The following is a 21573-nucleotide window of genomic DNA, read 5'->3' as shown; positions in this document are numbered from 1 at the left end:
AGGTAGTCACCTGGAATGCATTTCAATTAACAGGTGTGCCTTGTTAAAAGTTAATTGAGGAATTTCTTTCCTTCTTAATGTGTTTGAGCCAATCAGTTGGTGGCGGCAGGGTAGCCTAGTGGTTAGAGCGTTGGACTAGTAACCGAAAGGTTGCAAGTTCAAATCCCCGAGCTGACAAGGTACAAATCTGTCATTCTGCCCCTGAACAGGCAGTTAACCCACTGTTCCTAGGCCGTCATTGAAAATAAGAATTTGTTCTTAACTAACTTGCCTAGTTAAATAAAGGTCAAATATATATATACAAATATTATGGCAAGAACAGCTCAAATAAGCAAAGAGAAACAACGACGTGGCATCATTACTTTAAAACATGAAGAACAGTTAATACATTTCAAGAACTTTGAAAGTTTCTTCAAGTGCAGTCACAAAAACCATCAAGCGCTATGATGAAACTGGCTCTCATGAGGACCTCCACAGGAAAGGAAGACTGCTGCAGAGGATAAGTTCATTAGAGTTAACAGCCTCAGAAATTTCAGCCCAAATAAATGCTTCACAGAGTTCAAGTAACAGACACATCTCAACAGACTGTGTGAATCAGGCCTTCATGGTAATATTGCTGCAAAGAAACCACTACTAAAGGACACCAATTATAAGAGAAGACTTGCTTAGGCCAAGAAACACGAGCAATGGACATTACACCGGTGGAAATCTGTCCTTTGGTTTGATGAGCCCAAATCAGATGCTGCATCAGGTAACCAGGCCTCCACAATCACCCGAGCTCAACCCAATTGAGATGGTTTGGGATGAGTTGGACCGCAGAGTGAAGGAAAAGCAGCCAACAAGTGCTCAGCATATGTGGAAACTCTTTCAAGACTGTTTGAAAAGCATTCCAGGTGAAGCTGGTTGAGAGAATGCCAAGAGTGTGAAAAGCTGTCATCAAGGCAAAGGGTGGCTACTTTGAAGAATCTAAAATCTAAAATATATTTTGATTTGTTTAACACTTTTTTTGGTTACTACATGATTCCATATGTGCCATTTCATCGTTTTGATGTCTTCACTATTATTCTACAATGTAGAAAATGTTAAAAATAAAGAAAAACCCTTGAATGAGTAGGTGTATCCAAACTTCTGACTGGTACTGTACACGCATATATTAAATATATATATATATATATATATATGTAAAAACACTTAAAGTGTGCCGGTATAATGCTATATAACTTTAGGTTGCAAACGTGATTTAAATATTCCTAAACATTATTACGTTAATACATTAGAATAAAATGCAGAATGTTTTTTGTAAATGTCCCTTCCATGTGTTATCATTTCTGTGATCATGAAAACAAATAAAGAAACATGACCTCATGTTGACCTGTGATCGCGTGGTCGGTTCCATCACAAGAACTTCAGTCACGCAATTCAGTAATTTCAATCAATTCAGTCACTGAAATTACCCAAATCAAACTGAAACCCCAAACCGAGGACATTTAACCAGAGTTTTCTATTGGCTATTAACATTCATCTCACTTTCAGTGTGTGGCTAGGACTGGCTGGGTATTTCAGTTTGCGCCATGCCTTCTTTCTCGTAGATGTAACAGCCCACGTTGCCAATGTTCACTCCTTTTGGTCCATACAGGATGCCGTAGCAAGGGACATGGCAGTAAGGTATCCCTTCATGCTGCAGCAAGGGAAACATCAGCAATGTCATATTATAGTTTTGAATCTGATAGATATTATTATTCAACATCCATTCTTTATCATGAGCCTGTCTCATGACCCTAGACTACAGATGTCAGAATAAGACATACATGAAGGGGTATTTAGCTCTTCTTAATTGCCCCTCAATAGAATACACTTCTATTGGTTTGATTCAGTCTGATTTAATTTACCAACATCAATGCATCTTCAGATTGTGTTATAAATCCATGTTTGCATCCTGAAGATGCAAGAGACTTTAATAATAAAATTTATAAAATCACCTTACTTGCACATTTCATTACAAAAATACTGATGCAAGTCTTAAAAGCACCCCTGGCTTCTGTCATCTACAGCAGTGGTTTCCAAACCTTTACACTAACCCCCCTCCTCACAGCTCTGCAGTGATCACTAGCTGGGACAGCCACAAAATCACAAAATCTGATTTTAATCCTAATCCTTACTTTAAAGGGATACTACGGGATTTTGGCATGGAGGCCCTTTATCTACCTTCCGGGAGTCAGATGAACTTGTGAATATTATTTTTATGTCTCAGCGTGCAATTTAAAGGAAGTTGCTAACTAGAGCTAGGGCAATTGCTAACTAGCATTAGCGCAATGACTGGAAGTCTATGGGTATCTGCTAGCTTACTAGTAGATACCCATAGACTTCCAGTCATTTCCAGGCTAGCATGCTAGTAGATACCCATAGACTTCCAGTCATTGCGCTAATGCTAGTTAGCATTGGCACACAAAATGACCTCTTACTTCCTTCATACTGGACATAGAGACATTAAAATGGTATCCACAAGTTCCCCTGACTCTGGGGAAGTAGATAAAGGGTCTCCTTGCCAAAATCTAGTATTCCTTTAATCTAGTATTCCTAAACTTAACCACACTGCCAACCCTAATGCCTAACCCCAACCTTAAATTAAGACCAAAAATAAAGTTTTTGTTTTCATGAATTATTTGGATAAAGCCAATTTTGACTTTGCACCATCTTGCAGAAATCAGTCAGTTCTGCCACCAGGGCAAGATTCATGACAATAAACGTCAACCTACCTTTTTAAAGCTAATTTCTTGCAATTGTACACATTTTGCTTGCCCCTCAGGTGAACCCCACCGTTTGGGAACCACTACAGTAATAATGTGGATATAATACCTCAGCATGTCCACCAGAGGTCAGTGTCTTCTTACACCTCTCACAGCGCAGGCACGGTCTGTGCCAGTTCCTACCCAGGGACATCACCTTCTCTGCTGCACATACAGACAAACACGTCACTACTACCACCTCATTCAGCTGGCATGTCAGGATCATTAATAAACAGTGCACATGGTTCTGTGTGGCTCAGTTGGTAAAAATGTGGTGATTGCAATGCTAAGGTCTCCAGAGTGGTGCAGCGGTCGAAGGCACTGCATCTCAGTGCTTTAGGCGTCACTACAGACACCCTGGTTTAAATCCAGGCTGTATCACAACCGACCATCATTGAGAGTCCCATAGGGCGGTGCAAAATTGGCCCAGCGTCATCCGGGTTTGGCCAGTGTAGGCTGTCATTGTAAATAAGAATTTGTTCTTAACTGACTTGCCGAGTTAAATAAAGGTTACACAAGGTTGTGGGTTCAATTCCCACCAAAAATATATGCACTCACTGTACTGTATGTTGCTTTGAAAATATAAACATCTGCTAAACTATCAGTACAAGTCCGTTGTAGTTGACAACATAGAAAATAAACATAAGAAAGCAAATGTTGAAAATAACAGTCTGACCAAAACATACCGAAATAGACCACTTTCTCACAGCCAGGACAGAGTGAGGTCTCTCCAGCAAATGTCCTGGTTGGAGGGGGAAGAACTGGGAAAAACAACAGTGACTGGAGGTTATTCATAAGTTCACCCCACATAAATTTATAAATTAACCTCACTTAAACTCAGAAGTTAACACCACAGAAACATGCAGATTGTATTCCTCCAACCAGACAGCAAATATAAGAACAGACACAAACTCAGCATACCAGTGACCAAGTCCAGCTGCTACTGTAAAATAAATGTAATCTCCTACTTTACAGAATGATTCAATATACACAACTTATCTATTCTAAGTGAACCACGCAGTTTGCAGATTGAATAGTAACGCAGTGTGATACATACTGTAGCAAAAAGTTTTTTTATCGTAATCGTAATAATGAGCAATCAGCAATGCTCCCACCCCTTCCGTCAAAATAATTGTAATCTTCAAAGGAAATGCTAATCACTAATTGTGGAGAAGATCTTTTAAAAAGATCTGTTGGTCAATCTTGAATCTTGTAATCAGAGATGGTTCTTTGAAGACATAGTCAGAGATAGACATCTCTTGTGCTGCAAATCACTTCAAAACCATTGGTCCTGATTTAGAGGGTTTATATCTTAGAAATGTATCTTAGATACAAGCCATCCTTTTATATAACTCAAAGTAATGTGTCAATTTTACTTGGAACATTACGTCCCCTGTCACATGTGAAGTGTCACTAACACAATTGGCTCGTCTGTAGGAAAAGCCTCATTAAGGCAAAATATTTCAGGAAGTGAGCCAATCAAAGCTGGCCAATGAAAATGCCTCATTCCTCCCCAGTGACAAACAGAGGGTCATTACAAGTGTGTGTATGTTTGTGTGTGAAACAAGACAGTCGTTACAACCATTTGATGGTGAGTAACCCTCTCTCTATTCCCTTTATGTTGCTATATTTAACCCTTAACGGTCATACTTGGAGCACTTGGCAAGGCCAGTTTATTTGAGCAGCCCTGATAAAAAGGACAGGTTCAAATCAAATCAAACTTTATTGGTACATGCGCCGAATACAAACATACCGTGAAATGCTTACTTACAAGCCCGTAACCAACAGTGTGTGTGTGCGCGAGGTTGCGAGAGCTAAGGAGGGTATTTGTTTTTCATCAAGACAATATGCTACTCTAAGCTCCCTTAATTAATAATACTACTACTCCCCTCGCTTTAGCCTGGTCCCAAATCGGTTTGTGCTGTCTTGCTCAGCTCCTGTGGACATTGTTTAGCATGACAAATAGATCTGGGATCTACTGTCCCTTGCCTTTGGGCTGGTTCCAGGTGACCTGCATGGTGGTCCATGGTGTGGTGGGGGATCCCTCGGAGGGGCAGTCGAAGGTGGGTTGAGGAGTCTCGTAGATGTAGGAGCCTACCCCTCCGATGTTCACACCTGGAGGAGAGGAGAGGAATTTGGTTGTCAGTGTGATTTATTTAAAAAAGGAAACGTTTTAAGCCCCAGTAGAGGTCCTACTGCATAACTCCCATCTTGGATGATAGACTGAAAACAGAGGAGGAAGAGGCCAAGGGGAAATGCCTGTTGTTTTTCAGTTGGGTTTGAGGTTCCTTTATCCAAACATCCAGAACCAAACCCCGCCCCCATCCAACCCAAACCACCAGAGACACACACATTCCAGACAAATTCCTTGTTTCTGTATGTATGTATGGACTGGGTCAACTCAACTGTAATGTAGGATTATCTCATTCTTTATGGATAATCTATGAAGCTACTCAAAATAATTTTATTTGATATGAGCGGAAGTTTGTCAGATGTGTAACCCTCTTTACATTTAACTTCCCCAGTCTGATGAACCTCCCCTATTGGCCCCTAACTGCTAGAACCCAGGTCCCATCTAGGAAATTAGATTACACTTTCTCTTCCAGGTGTTATGGCACCCCTACAACAACAATCATGTAATATGCAGGCCTGGTCATAATAGGTTGCTGGTTGCCTCTGTAGTCGGTTTTCAATAGAGTGAAACATTGCACTCAATAAACTGTGGTAGCTTTCAACAGTGTGTAGATATGTATATTTCTTTCAGTTCTTCAATAAGCCCTTGTGTTCTTACACTACTACACGATTAAAGCATCACATTGGGGAATAATCCAATTAAAATCTTAGTAGTGAAATCATGTCTGTGTTCTGTCCAAATGGCACGATATTCCATTTATAGTGCACCACCTTTAACCAGGGCCCATAGGGCTTTGGGCAAAAGTAGTGCACTATATAGGGAATAGGGTGCCAATTGGGATCTCATATTTACCCAGAATAATACCTATATTTCTGAGTACACCCCAGCTGTAGTCAGACAAAAATGTTATGAGCTTATAAAAATCTCCTTTTGTGGTTCTTTTGACTTTAAAAAAAGCGAAGTACCTCAGATTACATCAGAGTTCATTCACGCCTTCATAAACCCAAAGTTGTATGTATTTCTTCCATTGCGTAGAACAACATGATGTAATGTGGTGTGGTGTGATGTGTACACCATAATTATGAATCAACTTTTTTAATGGCACATACAAATCCTAGGATTTTGGTGTGGTTCAAATTTTTGTCAAAGGTTTAAGCAAATTGAAATTGAAGGAACTTTAAGAAATGAGGCCCACCTGGTTAGGAGTAATAATTGAATAGGCTATGGTCAGGCTGCATTACACCAGGGCAGGAGGTCATTATAGATATATAAATATCTGTCTGGGCTCTACACAGCACACTGAGGAGGTCAATGCACTTTGATGCATTGGAAATGCCTTGAAAAACCATATAGTATCTGTGTGATAAAATGGTCTAATGTTTTAAACACTGTTTTCTTAATCATTCAACTACTTTTATGGCTGTTTGTGTGAGTGGGGAAAGGAGTGCATTTGTGATACTGAATGAAGTGTGGTGGTGTTTAAGTGTGTGTGTGTGTGTGTGTGTGTGTGTGTCACGTTCGTTATAAGGATCGGACCAAGGTGCAGCGTGGTATACATACATTCCTATTTAAAGAATGCACACTGAACAAACTAACAAAATAACTAAACGAAACATGAAGCTATACAAACGAGTGCTGACAGGCAACTACACATAGACAGGCTCTCACAAACACCAAAGGGAAATGGCTACCTAAATATGATCCCCAATCAGAGACAACGATAAACAGCTGCCTCTGATTGGGAACCATGTCAGGCCACCATAAACATACAAATCACCTAGAGCTACAAAAACCCTAGACAATACAAAACCCCTAGACAATACAAAAAAATAGCATACCCACCCTAGTCACTCCCTGACCTAACCAAAATATAAAGAAAACAGAGATATCTCAGGTCAGGGCGTGAAAGTACCCCCCCCCCCCCCCTCCCCCCCCAAAGGTGCGGACTCCCAGCCGCAAACCTGAACCTATAGGGGAGGGTCTGTCTGGGCATCTACCCTTGGTGGCGGCTCTGGTTCTGGACGCCGTCCCCCTCTTTACGTTGATCTCTCCGCTTTTGTAGAACTGGACCGTGGATCATCGCCGGAGGCTCTGGACTGCAGATCATCGCTGGAGGCCCCAGACTGGGAACCATCTCTGTAGACCCCGGACTGGGGACCGTCGCTGGAGACCCCGGACTGGGGACCGTCGCTGGAGACCCCGGACTGGGGACCGTCGCTGGAGACCCCGGACTGGGGACCGTCACTGTAGAACCCCGGACTGGGGACCGTCGCTGTAGGCTCCGGACTGTGGCCCGTCGCTGGAGGTTCCAGACTGTGGCCCGTTGCTGGAGGTTCCAGACTGTGGCCCGTCGCTGGAGGTTCCGGACTGTGGCCCGTCGCTGGAGGTTCCGGACTGTGGCCCGTCGCTGGAGGTTCCGGACTGTGGCCCGTCGCTGGAGGTTCCGGACTGTGGCCCGTCGCTGGAGGTTCCGGACTGTGGCCCGTCGCTGGAGGTTCCGGACTGTGGCCCGTCTCTGGAGGTTCCGGACTGTGAAACGTCGCTGGAAGCTCTGGACTAGGAACTGTTGCTGGAAGCTCTGGACTGTGAAGGCGCACTGGAGGCCTGATGCGTGGTACCGGTACTGGTGGTACCTGGCTGATGACACGCACCTCAGGGCGAGTGCGGAGAGGAGGCACAGGATGTACTGGACTGTGGAGGCGCACTGGAGACCTGATGCATGGGACCGGTACAGGTGGCACCGGACTGATGACACGCACCTCAGGGCGAGTGCGGAGAGGACGCACAGGACGTACTGGACTGTGGAGGCGCACTAGAGACCTGATGCATGGGACCGGTACAGGTGGCACCAGGCTGATGACATGCACCTCAGGGCGAGGGCAGGGAACTGACTCAGGTGGCATCGGATAGCTAACACGCTCCTCAGGGTGAATGCCATGCATACTATGCCAAACCAACAGCTCTCTCTCTTCACTCTCCTGCAATTTGTCCAACAGCTCCTCAAAGGTTTCTAACTCTCCCTCCGTTCACTCTCCTCCAATTTGTCCAATAACTCGTCGGCAGTCTCTGACTCACCCCTCAACTTCGCCGACCACTCTGTGTGCCCCCCCAAAAAATTATTGGGGTTTCTGTGACCTACCTCGTTGGTATAACTCCTCGTAATGTCGCTGTTCCGCTTTCGCTGCCTCAATTTCATTCCTTCGGACGGCGATACTCCCCTGCCTGCGTCCAGTGTCCTGCTCCATCCAAAATCTCCTCCCAGGTCCATTCCTCCTGAACATGTTACTTGGTCCATTTGTGGTGGGATCTTCTGTCACGTTCATTATAAGGATCGGACCATGGCGCAGCGTGGTAGGCGTACATTCTTATTTAAAGAATGACACTGCACAAACTAACAAAATAACAAAATGAAACGTGACGCTATACAAACGAGTGCTGACAGGCAACTACACATAGACAAGATCCCACAAACACCAAAGGGAAATGGCTACCTAAATATGATCCCCAATCAGAGACAACGATAAACAGCTGCCTCTGATTGGGAACCATATCAGGCCACCATAAACATGCAAATCACCTAGACCTACAAAAACCCTAGACAATACAAAAACCCTAGACAATACAAAAACTAGTGTACCCACCCTAGTCACACCCTGACCTAACGAAAATATAAAGAAAACCGAGATATCTCGGGTCAGGGCGTGACAGTGTGTGTGTAACGGGTATAGGGTTATTTTTTTTAAATTCAGCAGCACTGTGTATCTAAGACAATTTCCCCCTCAGGGACAACAAATATTAACCTATATGTATGCTATTAGCCATTCTTCCTCGTCATATATTTGTGATGAGGCTTTTTAACAGTAATCTCTTACCTTTGGGTCCAAAGAGAGTTCCGTAGCATGGTTTGTGACAGTAGGGCAGTCCATCATGCTGAAAGATAGAGAATGTCTAATATTAACAAATAATCTATAATCAGAAGAAATAGCTGAATATGGTTCATTAATAAAAACAAATATACAATTTAAGTTCAACTTCAGCTGTAACTATTTACTGAAACAGTTCTATTTATTACATAAATAAACTGTTTACTGAAGCTGTTACTATTTACTGAAACAGTTCTACTTATTTCAGAAATAAACTGTTTACTGAAGCTGTTACTATTTACTGAAACAGTTCTACTTATTTCAGAAATAAACTGTTTACTGAAGTTGAAACTACTGAAACGGTTCACAATTCACTGAAACTGAACTTTACAGCCAGTCAGCGTCATTGTAAAGCATTGGGTTTAAACCAATCAGACAGAGGTTATATTTCAGGAATGTGACCGCTGACCGGTCACTGGAATTGTCACAAATCGCATCCTATATTCTGTTTATTGTGCACTGCATTTGACCTGGGCCCATTGGGCAGCAATTGTCTTTCAAATATATACAAATGCCTTCTCCTCCTGACCCCTTCAAGTTAATTATGGAGGAGCTCTCTCTGTCAGTCCTAAAATGGACTGGGCCGAGCAGAGCAGAGAGATCCTTCCAACTCAAATTCCTGTCAAACACCTCCCCAATTCAGACTTTAATTTGAACAAACTGCTTCCATATGCTCTAGCTAGCTCCCTCACATTTCGGGGCATGAACTGGGAATAAAGCAATATTTAGACAACTAACACCCTTCTGAGAGCAGAGATTTAGGATGCTGTGACCTCACCAGGCTCTTCAAGCTCTTCAATCTAAATGGCTGCATATGAAACCAACCATAGAGAGTAAGTCCCAAAAGGCACCCTATTGCATTACTTTTGACCAGGGCCCATGGGGTCAAAAGTAGTGCACTATTTAGTGAATAGGGTGCCTTTTATGACTCAACCTTAGAAACACGCAATGAATGTGACACACCTCTTTTCGGACCAACACTGGGTTATTGTGTGTGACACAGCTCAAACAGTACCTATGTGAATAAATGCACACACACTGTCGGACACAGCTCACTCTGAACACACAGGAATGATCTGTGTGTGTGTTTGTGTGCATACGTGCGAGATATGTGTGTGTGAGATATATGTGTTTCCTCAAGCAGAATAATATTTCATTACTTGACAAACTCCCGTATGCCACAAGAACAACAAAGTAAGACAAACCAAAACTCCAAAGAAGATTCTCCAAAAACACTGAAGTCTCTAATGAAATACCCTTTTGCTGCGTAAATAGCTTCAGATCATCCCAGTATGACATAAGGTTATTACATTGTCAGAAACAATGGTAACACTGTGTAGGTACATATTAAGAAATGGCATTTAGTGTGCAATTGTTTGCGGTTCAATTGCATTGATGTGGATACAGGGCTCTAAACTGCGATCTATTTGGTCGCATATGCAACAAAATATTTTGCTGTGTGACAAAAAAAAGATATATATATTTGTACATGTATTTTCTCATAATAATTGTTGTAATGAAAAGGCCTTGCTATACCATTGTTTTCCGAGCGTAGATTTGTTAGCGTCCTGCTTGCACCATTAATACAACGAAAACTAACCGTAGCGTGAAATTTAGAGAGCAAAAAAAAGCGTATTATTCCTAAATACGCACATGATTTTCATAGTGAATCACTGAATGTGTCACATATACGCACTGATAACTTCAAAGTTAAATCATCACTTCCTGCATAGCTATTTCAGGCTCTCTATATACGGACACTGAGGTCTGGAACATGGTGTCTAGGACAGCCTGTGACTCATGTTGTCCCATGTCTGATCATTTGAAATCATGTTTTTCTGGAGAGTGAACGTGCGTCCCAAATAGGATTCAACCTCTGATACCACAAGTATCCGTTACAGACCTGACAGTCTGTTGTGATGTCACACTTTGGCCCGTTCATTGTCACACTGTCACTGAGGGCGTTATGTCATGGAGCAGGCATTTTTCAATGTGATGAATGTGTTAGCATTGTAGGCTACAGGCTCTCTGACAAGGTCATTATAAATGTATACTTAGTCTTTTAACATCTACTTAACTTTAAAGATGCCAACATCAGGTGCCCATGACTTTTGGCATGTCTGTATTTTCAATGATCCCAACAGCCAGAAGTACTGAGAGTTCCCCGAATGAGAAACCCTTTCAGGAATGCAAAAACCATTGTCCCCTCTCTGTCCCTCCCTGATGAAAAAAATGTATTTGACCCCTGAGAGAGAGAAGGGGAGAATTTGTTATACTTTAAAATGACTCAAATCAAATGGAAACTGTGTATAAATGACAATGGACCTACATTCATACAGTTTCTTGACCGTGTCCAGCACGCTAGTAATCACAAAACAATGAAAGCTGGACAGTAAGGGAGCATAGAAAAAGTTGACGGTGAGGACCTTTTGGCAGACTGACACCCCTGAAGTAGACAGTATATGGGCTGGTGACAGTGAACTAGCAGTGCTTGTACATTATTCCATGTACTGTCCAGAAGGACCTGTGTAAGAACAATTACCTCTCAAAAGTCAAGCATGTGAACCCTTCCATCCACAAGTAACCCTTAAAGGTGCACTATGCAGAAATCAAATGTTAGTTTATGTGACAAAACAAGCAAGTATCGTGTAGATAATCATTGTACCATCTAAACCACTGTGATTTTTTTTTTTCATAACTAGAAATATTGTATTTTTAGCTGTTTGAAGCTGGTGTATGAAACCAAAAGTAAAAGATGCAAAAATGAATCTTAAGAAGAGGAAGCATAGAAATAGCGCACATAGAACAGATATACCGCTTCTTAGACTTGCTTCTTGAGAATGACAGATCCATAACTCATATTTCTATGTGAGTTTGGTCAGAAAAGGTTACATATTGCAATTTTAAAATTCAACTAGTCTTCAGATGAAAGGACAATGACAGTATGGAGGTTAAGACTACTAGACTAGAGAGTACAACCACAGCATGCCATGAATTCTGCTCCCTGTGAACTCTATCAGCAAGTATTTTTTTTATATGAAAAAGCTGTAGAAAAAAATTCTAGCCAAAGTCAGCATTTCAGAAAGACATACGAGACCATCAGAACATAAAAATAAATAATTAATTGTTCCCCGGCCCACTGAACCAACTGCCTGTTCCCTGGCCCACTGAACCAACTGTCTGTTCCCTGGCCCACTGAACCAACTGTCTGTTCCCTGGCCCACTGAACCAACTGCCTGTTCCCTAGTCCACTGAACTGTCTGTTCCCTGGCAAACTGAACCAACTGCCTGTTCCCTGGCCCACTGAACCAACTGTCTGTTCCCTGGCCCACTGAACCAACTGTCTGTTCCCTGGCCCACTGAACCAACTGTCTGTTCCCTGGCCCACTGAACCAACTGTCTGTTCCCTGGCCCACTGAACCAACTGCCTGTTCCCTGGCCCACTGAACCAACTGCCTGTTCCCTGGCCCACTGAACCAACTGCCTGTTCCCTGGCCCACTGAACCAACTGTCTGTTCCCTGGCCCACTGAACCAACTGCCTGTTCCCTGGCCCACTGAACCAACTGTCTGTTCCCTGGTAAACTGAACCAACTGTCTGTTCCCTGGCCCACTGAACCAACTGTCTGTTCCCTGGCCCACTGAACCAACTGTCTGTTCCCTGGCCCACTGAACCAACTGCCTGTTCCCTGGCCCACTGAACCAACTGTCTGTTCCCTGGCCCACTGAACCTACTGTCTGTTCCCTGGCAAACTGAACCAACTGTCTGTTCCCTGGCCCACTGAACCAACTACCCCATAGTCTCCAAACGAATGTACACTGAAACACTGAATCAAGGCTTGATTTTGTCACTTACTGGTCTGAAATGACCTGAATGAGTAGCCTCAGTCACAGGAGGCTGCTGAGGGGAGGATAGCTCATAATATTGGAGTGAATTGAATGGTATCAAACACATGAAAGCCATATGTTTGATGTGTTCGATACCATTCCATTAATTCCATTCCAGCCATTACTATGAGCCTGTCCTCCCCAAATAAGGTGCCTCCAGCCACATGTGGTCTCATTAGCCCTAGTATCAATCAACTCAAAGACTTGTTTGGGCCAGGACGATGACTTACCCCTGGGTTAGGGTATCAAACAGGCTTCCAAAACAACTATAGCCCTTTGACATTTATCCTACTCTGTGAGACTTGGAGAACACTAGTCAGGAGACCAACCATACCTGACCAGAATATTGGGCCTCTAACTATAATTCAGTTACTTGGAGTCTGTGATAAGTGAAAAATATAATTTAGAGTGCAGATTTAGATGAATGTGTTATATAGCCTTTCCAGACACTGGCTAGAATAATTCTGATCCCCTTCTGTAATTTTTGACAGCCACAGATAGAGGCCTAGTCGGGACTCAAACCCCCCCCCTGCCAGGGGGCATATGTGGTCCCCCACTGGCTCGACACTGCGTAGTTTTTATCCATTGTTTATTGATTGTTTTATTTATTGTCTTTTACTATTTTTAGTACAATAAACCCTCACTGGGGATCCGTGCACCAAGCTGAGTCTTCATTGTCCAGGCCCACCTGAGCGGCCTTCATTTTGAGCTTATTTTCAATCCTGTTATCTTTCTTTTGATATGTATATTTCTGGGATTTGCTTATTATTTTTCTGACTGTGGGGATGAGTCATCCTTGAACAGTTGCTGTTACTATGACTGTACAGTAAAGCTCCTTTCTTACATTTAACAGGATATACTGTGCATGACTAGGCAGAAATGTGGGGTCCTGAGAGATCATACAAGAGGATTACACTGTTAATACTACACTAGCAATAACATAACCCTACACTTTCTAGATACTAATGGAATTACTTTGTTTCAAATATCTGGGATCATATTCACAAAGATTATCAGATTGGGAGTGCTGATGTAGCCTCGGTTTTGATTTTAGATCTTAATTAAGGAAGATTACATGGACAGTGGGATCCTGATCCTAGATCAGCCCTCCTACTCTAAGACGCTTTATGAATACTGGCCCTGACTCTTACTAAAGTCTTAATACTTGCATTCCCCAACCCTTCGTTATTTCCATCCATCATCCTCAGTGTCATATTTGTCTTGAGGAAGAAGCACCCTGGTGAAACGAGAGACAAGTCCTCTTGACAGAGTTCCATTAAACATTCACTCGAATTAGAGACGTCCCCTGAGCTAACATTCCATTCCACTACTAGGCTGGCTAACTGCCATGCTCAGGGGAGGACACAGTGTGTTTGTGTGTGTGTGTCCCATGTCTGTGAGATGGGGGTGCAGTCAGATATACAAGCCCTAGATTCTGAACTTGAACGATTCAGCTCAGTGAGCTAGAAAATCTTTTGAGCGGGACAATGAAAGGTGGCAGGACACTGCCTGTGTTCTAAATGGCACCATATTCCCTATGTAGTGCCCTATATACACTAAGTTATTGTAAAAACAACAGGATTTTTTTGGTCAGTGTAGGGAATAGGGTACCATTTGGGACACAGACACAGTAGAAAGGATCTGGGTCACGATGCCTGGTGAGGGATCGGAGTGGACAAAGGAGGAGTGTCAGATTATTCTAAACCCACGCTTTGGTTCACAGACCAGCTACAATCAAAGGGACCCACAAAAACATAGCCGCTCAACAGTTTCATTCTTGAGATGATTGGAATTTCTAGGCCACTGAATTTCACAGCCACTGTTATCTGACTTCTAATGTAGATGCGCCACAGCAACTTTTCATTTGAGTTTATATATGGGCCTAAAAGCAACTCACTTAACTGACAACACCCCTTAGTTGTGATACAGTTTATGCTCAAATAGCTTTACATTGTATGGGGGTTAGTGGCCTGCCCTACTCCCTCCGTCCCCATGCAACCCCTTCCTTCTCTCCCATTCTCTTGAGTAGGAGAGCACATCCCTTCGCCCCCTACCTCCCTCCCTCCCTTTATTCTTGGGTAAGATAGCACACCCCTCTCTTTCTCTCTCTCTGTCTCTCTCTCTCACTCTCTCGTCCCGAGTGGCGCAGTGGTCTAAGGCTGTATCACAACCTGCCGTGATCGGGAGTCCCATAGGGCGGCGCACAATTGGCCAAGTATCGTCCGCGTTAGGGGAGGGTTTGGCCGGGGTAGGCCATCATTGTAAGTAAGAATTTGCTCTTAACTGACTTGTCTGGTTAAATAAAGTATAAATAAGTAAATAAAATCTCCCTCTCTGTAGATAGGATATTTGATTTGATTACGGTCACAGGCCTTCCTTTTACCTCAGCGTGGTTGCCAGCCGACAGGGTTTTGTTACAGCGTTTGCATTTCAGGCAGAACCGGTGCCAGTTCTTCCCCAGCGAGCTCACTTTCTCAGCTGCAGGACAGAAAGAGAGAGAAAATTACAACACAGTAAAAACAATGGAGTAGGCCTTGTTGTTTCCAGTAATTAACATATTTCTAGGCGTGCCTTGTAATATGCTATATTTGTTGCACTCGTGAGTGAGAATGCTGAACCAATATTACTCTGATGTGATTATAGTGCCCCATCAATTGAAAATGTATAGAGGACAGATTGGAGTGGAAGCAAGTCGTAAAGGTGCTACGCCTAGAATTTCCTCTATGTGGATGTAAGGTGAATTGCAACAGCACTAAGCTGCATTCAAAATCAATCTCCCTCTACCCCGGATCTCATTTCCCTGTAACATGGCGGAGACCCGTGATTGACTCGAGGTTGAGCCTTTCACAGCAATTTAGATGGTACAATGATTCCCTACACTACTACGTGCTTGTATCCTCACACAAACTGAAATTGAGCAAATGGTGTAGAATTTTTGAAACCAAGAAATGACAGAGCAATTTCTACAATGGCCATTTGACCCAATGTCCACTAGATAACACAGCTACAAAGTCAAAAAACACCTTTCCCATTTCTACAACAGATGCCACTCCGGCAGGAGAATCAATTACATAAATTACAGCCTTGCAGCCTTGCAGACCTTTGACATTCTAGTTGTCAATTTGTTGAGGTAATCTGAAGAAATTTCACCCCATGCTTCCTGAAGCACCTCCCACAAGTTGGATTGGCTTGATGGGCACTTCTTACAGTCAGAATGGTGGGTGTAGCTGGTGTATGCAGTCAGGAGCAGGAGAGCAGAGAATTGGGAGCAACGTAATTTTACTCAGAATAATGAATGGTGCAAGGTAAAACAATACACTTGCCCAAACACAAACACACGAACACCAACGTTTACGTACGGGCAAGAAACAGCACCCGTCGAAATAACCAGTCACCAACATTACAGAACATGACATTAAACAATCCCGCACAACACCAGTATTTAAACAGAGGGTTAAATACATGAACAATAATTAGGGGAATGAAAAACAGGTGTGTAGAAACAAAGACAAAACAAATGGAAAATGAAAAGTGGATCGGCGATGGCTAGTAGACCGGCGAACAAGGAGAGCCCGAACAAGGAGAGGAACAGTACCCCACCCCCCCAGGACTTCTCCTCGGGAATGGCCTCACAAACCGCGGACCCAGCTTGCGGAGGGGCAGGTTTCGAGAGCCAGACCCACTGCAGTGGTGGTCTGAGCCAGCTTTCTGATGCCTCACGGCCCGCTGAAGGTGCACATGAGCGGCGTCCCATGTCTCCTCTGAGCGCCTAAACCAGTCGTCCACTGCAAGAGCCTCGATCTGGCTCTGATGCCACGGCACCAGAACCGGCTGGTACCCCAGTACGCACTGGAAGGGGGAGAGGTTAGTGGAGGAGTGGCGGAGCGAGTTTTGGGCCATCTCTGACCAGGGTATGAACGCCGCCCACTCGCCCAGCCGGTCCTGGAAATAGGACCGCAGAAACCTATCCACATCCTGGTTCACTCTCTCCACCTGCCCGTTACTCTTGGGGTGAATACCTGAGGTAAGGCTTATCGAGACCCCCAGACGTTCCATGAATGCCCTCCAGATCCTTGACGTGAACTGGGAACCTCGATCAGATACTATGTCCTCAGGCACCCCGTAGTGCCAGAAGACGTGAGTGAACAGAGCCTCCGCAGTATGTAGGGCCGTAGGGAGACCGGGCAAAGGGAGGAGACGGCAGGACTTAGAAAACCGATCCACAACGACCAGGATCGTGATGTTACCCTGTGAGGGAGGAAGATCCGCCAGGAAGTCCACCAACAGGTGCGACCACGGCCGTTGTGGAACGAGTAAGGGTTGTAACGTCCCTCTGGGCAGGTGCCTAGGGGCCTTGAACTGAGCGCACACCAAGCAGGAGGAATCATAAACCCTCATGTCCTTAGCCAAGATGGGCCACCAGTACATCCCACTAAGACAGCGCACTGTCCGACCGATGCCCGGATGACCAGAGGAGGGTGACGTGTGAGCCCAATAGATCAAACGGTTGTGGACAGCAGACGGAACGTACAGACTTCCAGCTGGACACTGGAGGGGAGTGGGCTCTGCACGTATTGCCTGCTTGAAGTCCGTGTCCAGCTCCCACATTACCGGTGCCACCAGGCAAGAGGCCGGGAGTATGGGAGGGTGATCCATGGGCCGCTCCTCTGTGTCATACATCCGGGACAGTGCGTCTGCCTTAGCATTCTGGGAACCTGGTCTGTAGGACAGGGTGAAGACAAAACGGGTAAAGAACATGGCCCACCTTGCTTGACGAGGGTTCAGTCTCCTCGCCGCCCGGATGTACTCCAGATTGCGGTGGTCAGTCCAGATGAGAAAAGCGTGTTTATCCCCCTCAAGCCAATGTCTCCACGCCTTCAACGCCTTGACGACAGCCAACAACTCCCAGTCCCCCACATCATAGTTTCGCTCCGCTGGGCTGAGCTTTCTTCGAAAAGAAGGCACAGGGGCGGAGCTTTGGTGGCGTACCCAAGCGCTGAGAGAGCATGGCTCCTATCCCAGCCTCGGACGCGTCCACCTCCACTATGAACGCCAAAGAGGGATCCGGATGCGCCAGCACGGGAGCCGAGGTAAACAGAGCCCTCAGGTGACCAAAAGACCTGTCCGCCTCAGCCGATCACTGCAAACGCACCAGTCCCCCTTCACCAGTGAGGTAATAGGAGCCTCTACCTGACCAAAGCCCCGGATAAACCTCTGGTAGTAGTTGGCAAACCCTAGAAACCGCTGCATTTCCTTTACCGTGGTGGGAGTCGGCCAACTACCCACAGCTGAAATGCGGTCACTCTCCATCTCCACCCCTAATGTGGAAATGCGATACCCTAGGAAGGAGACGGCCTGCTGGAAGAGCAGGTCATGCTCAAACAGTCACCCAAGTACCCTGCGCACCAAGGACACGTGCTTGTGACACTTACGTACCATATGGTCAAGTTGCTCCCACAACGGCTCAATAGGGATGAGATCCGGTGACTGTGCTGACCACTCCATTATAGACAGAATACCAGCTGACTGCTTCTTCCCTAAATAGTTATTGCATAGTTTGGAGCTGTGCTTTGGACCATTGTACTGTTGTAGGAGGAAATTGGCTCCAATTAAGAGCCATCCACAGGGCATGGCATTGCAAAATATAGTGATAGCCTTCCTTCTTCAAGATCCCTTTAACCTGTACAAATCTCCCACTTGACTACCACCAAAGCACCCCCAGACCACCACATTGCCTCCACCATGCTTGACAGATGGCATCAAGCATCTTTTCATTTGTTCTGCATCTCACGAATGTTCTTTGTGATCCGAACCCCTCAAACTTAGATTTGTCTGTCCACAACATTTTTGTCCAATCTTCCACTGTCCAGTGTTCTTTTGCCCATCTTAATATTTTATTTTTATTGACCATTCTGAGATATGGCTTTTTCTTTGCAACTCTGCCTAGAAGTCCAGCATCCCGGAGTCGCCTCTTCACTGTTGACGTTGAGACTGGTGTTATGCGGGTACTATTTATTTAAGCTGCCAGTTGAGGACTTATGAGGCGTCTGTTTCTCAAACTAGACACTCTAATGTACCCCGTCCTCTTGCTCAGTTGTGCACCGGGGCCTCCCACTCCTCTTTCTATTCTGGTTCGAGACAGTTTGCTCTGTTCTGTGAAGGTAGCAGTACACAGCATTGTACGAGATCTTCAGTTTCTTGGAAATTTCTCACATGGAATAGCCTTCATTTCTCAGAACAAGAATATACTGATGAGTTTCAGAAGAAAGTTATTTGTTTCTGGCCATTTTGAGGCTGTAATCGAACCCACAAACGCTGATGCTCCAGATACTCAACTAGTCTAAAGAAGGCCAGTTTTACTGTTTCTTTAATCAACACAACAGTTTCAGCTGTGCTAACATAATTGCAAAAGGGTATTCTAATGATCAATTAGCCTTTTAAAATGATAAACTTGGATTAGCTAACACAACGTGCCATTGGAACACAGGAGTGATGGTTGCTGATAATGGGCCTCTGTACGGCTATGTAGATATTACATAAAAAAAATCTGCCGTTTCCAGCTACAATAGTCATTTACAACATTAACAATGTCTACATTGCATTTCAGATCAATGTTATGTTAATGGACAAAAAAAATAGTTTTTCTTTCAAAAACAAGGACATTTCTAAGTGACCCCAAACTTTTGAACGGTAGTGTATATTATGAAAATGTTCAGAAATTACAATGCAAAGATTTTTAATAAATATTATGTGTAGCACCTTTAAACCTTCAATGGTTGAACATTTTGCCATGTCCATTAGGTCTGTTTTGCCCTGTAGTCGCTGCCAGTTTGGAAGGCTTTGTTAAGGCCTTTACCTAGCAGCCAACCTGCTTGTACTAATCCCCTATAATTACACAAAAATACTATGAAATACAAACCCCTCCATTCATTCATCCATTTATTCATTAATTCATTCATTTGTTTATTTATTCCGATTATGGTAGCATCTACCGGTCAAAAGTTTTCGAACACCTACTTATTCAGTAACCTACTCAGGGTTACTCTTTATTTTTACTATTTTCTACATGAGAGACAGTTTCATCATAGCTCCTGATGGTTTTTGCAACTGCACACTTGAAGAAACTTTCAAAGTTCTTGAAATGTTCCGTATTGACTGACCTTCATGTCTTAAAGTAATAATGGACTGTCAAATCTATTTGCTTATTTGAGCTGTTCTTACCATAATATGGACTTGGTCTTTTACCAAATTGGGCTATCTTCTGTATATCAACACAACTGATTGGCTCAAACACATTAAGAAGGAAAGAAATTCCCCAAATTAACTTTTAAGAAGGCACACCTGTTAATTGAAATGTATTCCAGGTGACTGACTACCTCATGAAGCTGGTTGAGAGAATGCCAAGAGTGTGCAAAGCTGTCATCAAGACAAAGGGTGGCTATTTGAAGAATCTCCAATATAACACTTTTTTGGTTACTACATGATTCCATATGTGTTATTTCATAGTTTTGACGTCTTCACTATTATTCTAGAATGTAGAAAATAGTACAAATACAGAAAAACCCTTGAATGAGTTGGTGTTCTAAAACGTTTGACATGGTAGTGTATATCTCTATTTGGTACATTATACATAGGGTTTCCTTTTAGTTGTTTCACAGGGTAGGCTATAACCAACACAGACTTTGTACTCTACCCTCTCCCTGAAATGTTATTGGACATTTTGACCCCTCTCCCTCTGCCTATAACGGGTTACCACACTTCAGCATAAATAAGGTTTCAACTTGCAGACAATAAATCAAATGACAAAAGTGTATTTCAGCTCAGAGACAAGAGTGGGAACAACCAAGAGCTGCAGCCTGTAGCCTCCTTCCAGTGTTTTAACTTATATAACCCGTGTAACCTTGCCTATACGTTAAAGTAAATAAACATGTAAAGTATTAACTCATCCTCGTTGAATGTCTTGGAATAATAGTCAACATTTCAGAGACATCTGGTTAAGAATGTATGCATGCATTCCCTTAGCCTGGTTTTGAAAAGGTCACTTTAATTATGTTTTTCTATTGTCTTTTGATAATACATTATCTCATGATAACAAAGTCTACACGTTTAGCCTATTCTGACAGTTCTGCAACCCAAAGTCATCAGCCGGGACAACTTGGCATTCATGCAGCCCCCCGACACGCTCCGGGTCGCCTCAATGTCAAACTGTTCACATAACATATATTTTTCTCCTCTTCACAAAGGCATTTGCAAGACATACAGGGTTTGGATTCAGTTATATTCTATTATGTTCGTATCTGCACAAATTATCCCTACAATAACCATTTGAATGTTTTCTTTCAGTAAATTCTCATTTAATTATCGTAAATCATTACCATCACTCTTAAATATTTGCAATCCAAATTCTCTGATCATCTTCAATATTCAGATCATTTTTCATTGGCGCGGGCTATAAATTTACAAAAACTATTCCTTACCAAAAAACACATCTTTTGTGCATCTGGGGCACCTCGAAGTCATTCTTCAAAAAAGCTTTGTCCAGCTGACGATCTACTCCCACTCGAAAGACCTTAAAATTCTATCTGTGAGGCTGGCAGAATGATGCAGTACCTTCAACTCTGTTCAATTTCAAGTAAAGAGACTTCGGGGCTCCGCCTCCGAATGGGAGGTGTGGAGTAGGGTGAAGTTGACCCTAGAGGCTGATCTTGGGCCAGTGTTGCATTTTCCCCACTGATTGTTGATGTTAGGATTCCGGGAAGGAAGCTGATCCAAGATCTGTAGGCCTTCATAGGGGAAATGTCACCCCAGAGCAATGGGAGGTGTAGCCTACCGTGCCATCCTATT

The 21573-nt window shown here is 43.7% G+C and overlaps 1 protein-coding gene across 2 annotated transcripts; it reads right to left on the bottom strand.

Annotated features, from left to right (window-relative positions):
* Positions 1 to 1114: 1114 nt before the first annotated feature.
* LOC110530572 (cysteine-rich protein 3) lies at positions 1115 to 21345 on the bottom strand. 2 transcript variants are annotated; one of them, XM_036986901.1, is made up of 7 exons: positions 21207 to 21345; positions 15113 to 15207; positions 8793 to 8850; positions 4776 to 4901; positions 3473 to 3547; positions 2857 to 2948; positions 1115 to 1678 (listed from the first exon to the last, which is right to left on the bottom strand). In XM_036986901.1, exons 1-7 carry the CDS (start codon positions 21247 to 21249, stop codon positions 1541 to 1543), a joined length of 627 nt encoding a protein of 208 aa, XP_036842796.1. In that variant the 5' UTR covers positions 21250 to 21345; the 3' UTR covers positions 1115 to 1540. The 2 variants fall into 2 exon arrangements, with proteins under 2 accessions (XP_036842796.1, XP_021469441.2); XM_021613766.2 differs by having other exon boundaries at positions 1117 to 1678; positions 2857 to 2951.
* Between the last annotated feature and the right edge of the window lie 228 nt (positions 21346 to 21573).

This window comes from Oncorhynchus mykiss, chromosome 1, assembly GCF_013265735.2.
Source record: "Oncorhynchus mykiss isolate Arlee chromosome 1, USDA_OmykA_1.1, whole genome shotgun sequence".
Taxonomy (NCBI): domain Eukaryota; kingdom Metazoa; phylum Chordata; class Actinopteri; order Salmoniformes; family Salmonidae; genus Oncorhynchus; species Oncorhynchus mykiss.
This window is presented reverse-complemented; position numbering and strand designations above follow the sequence as displayed.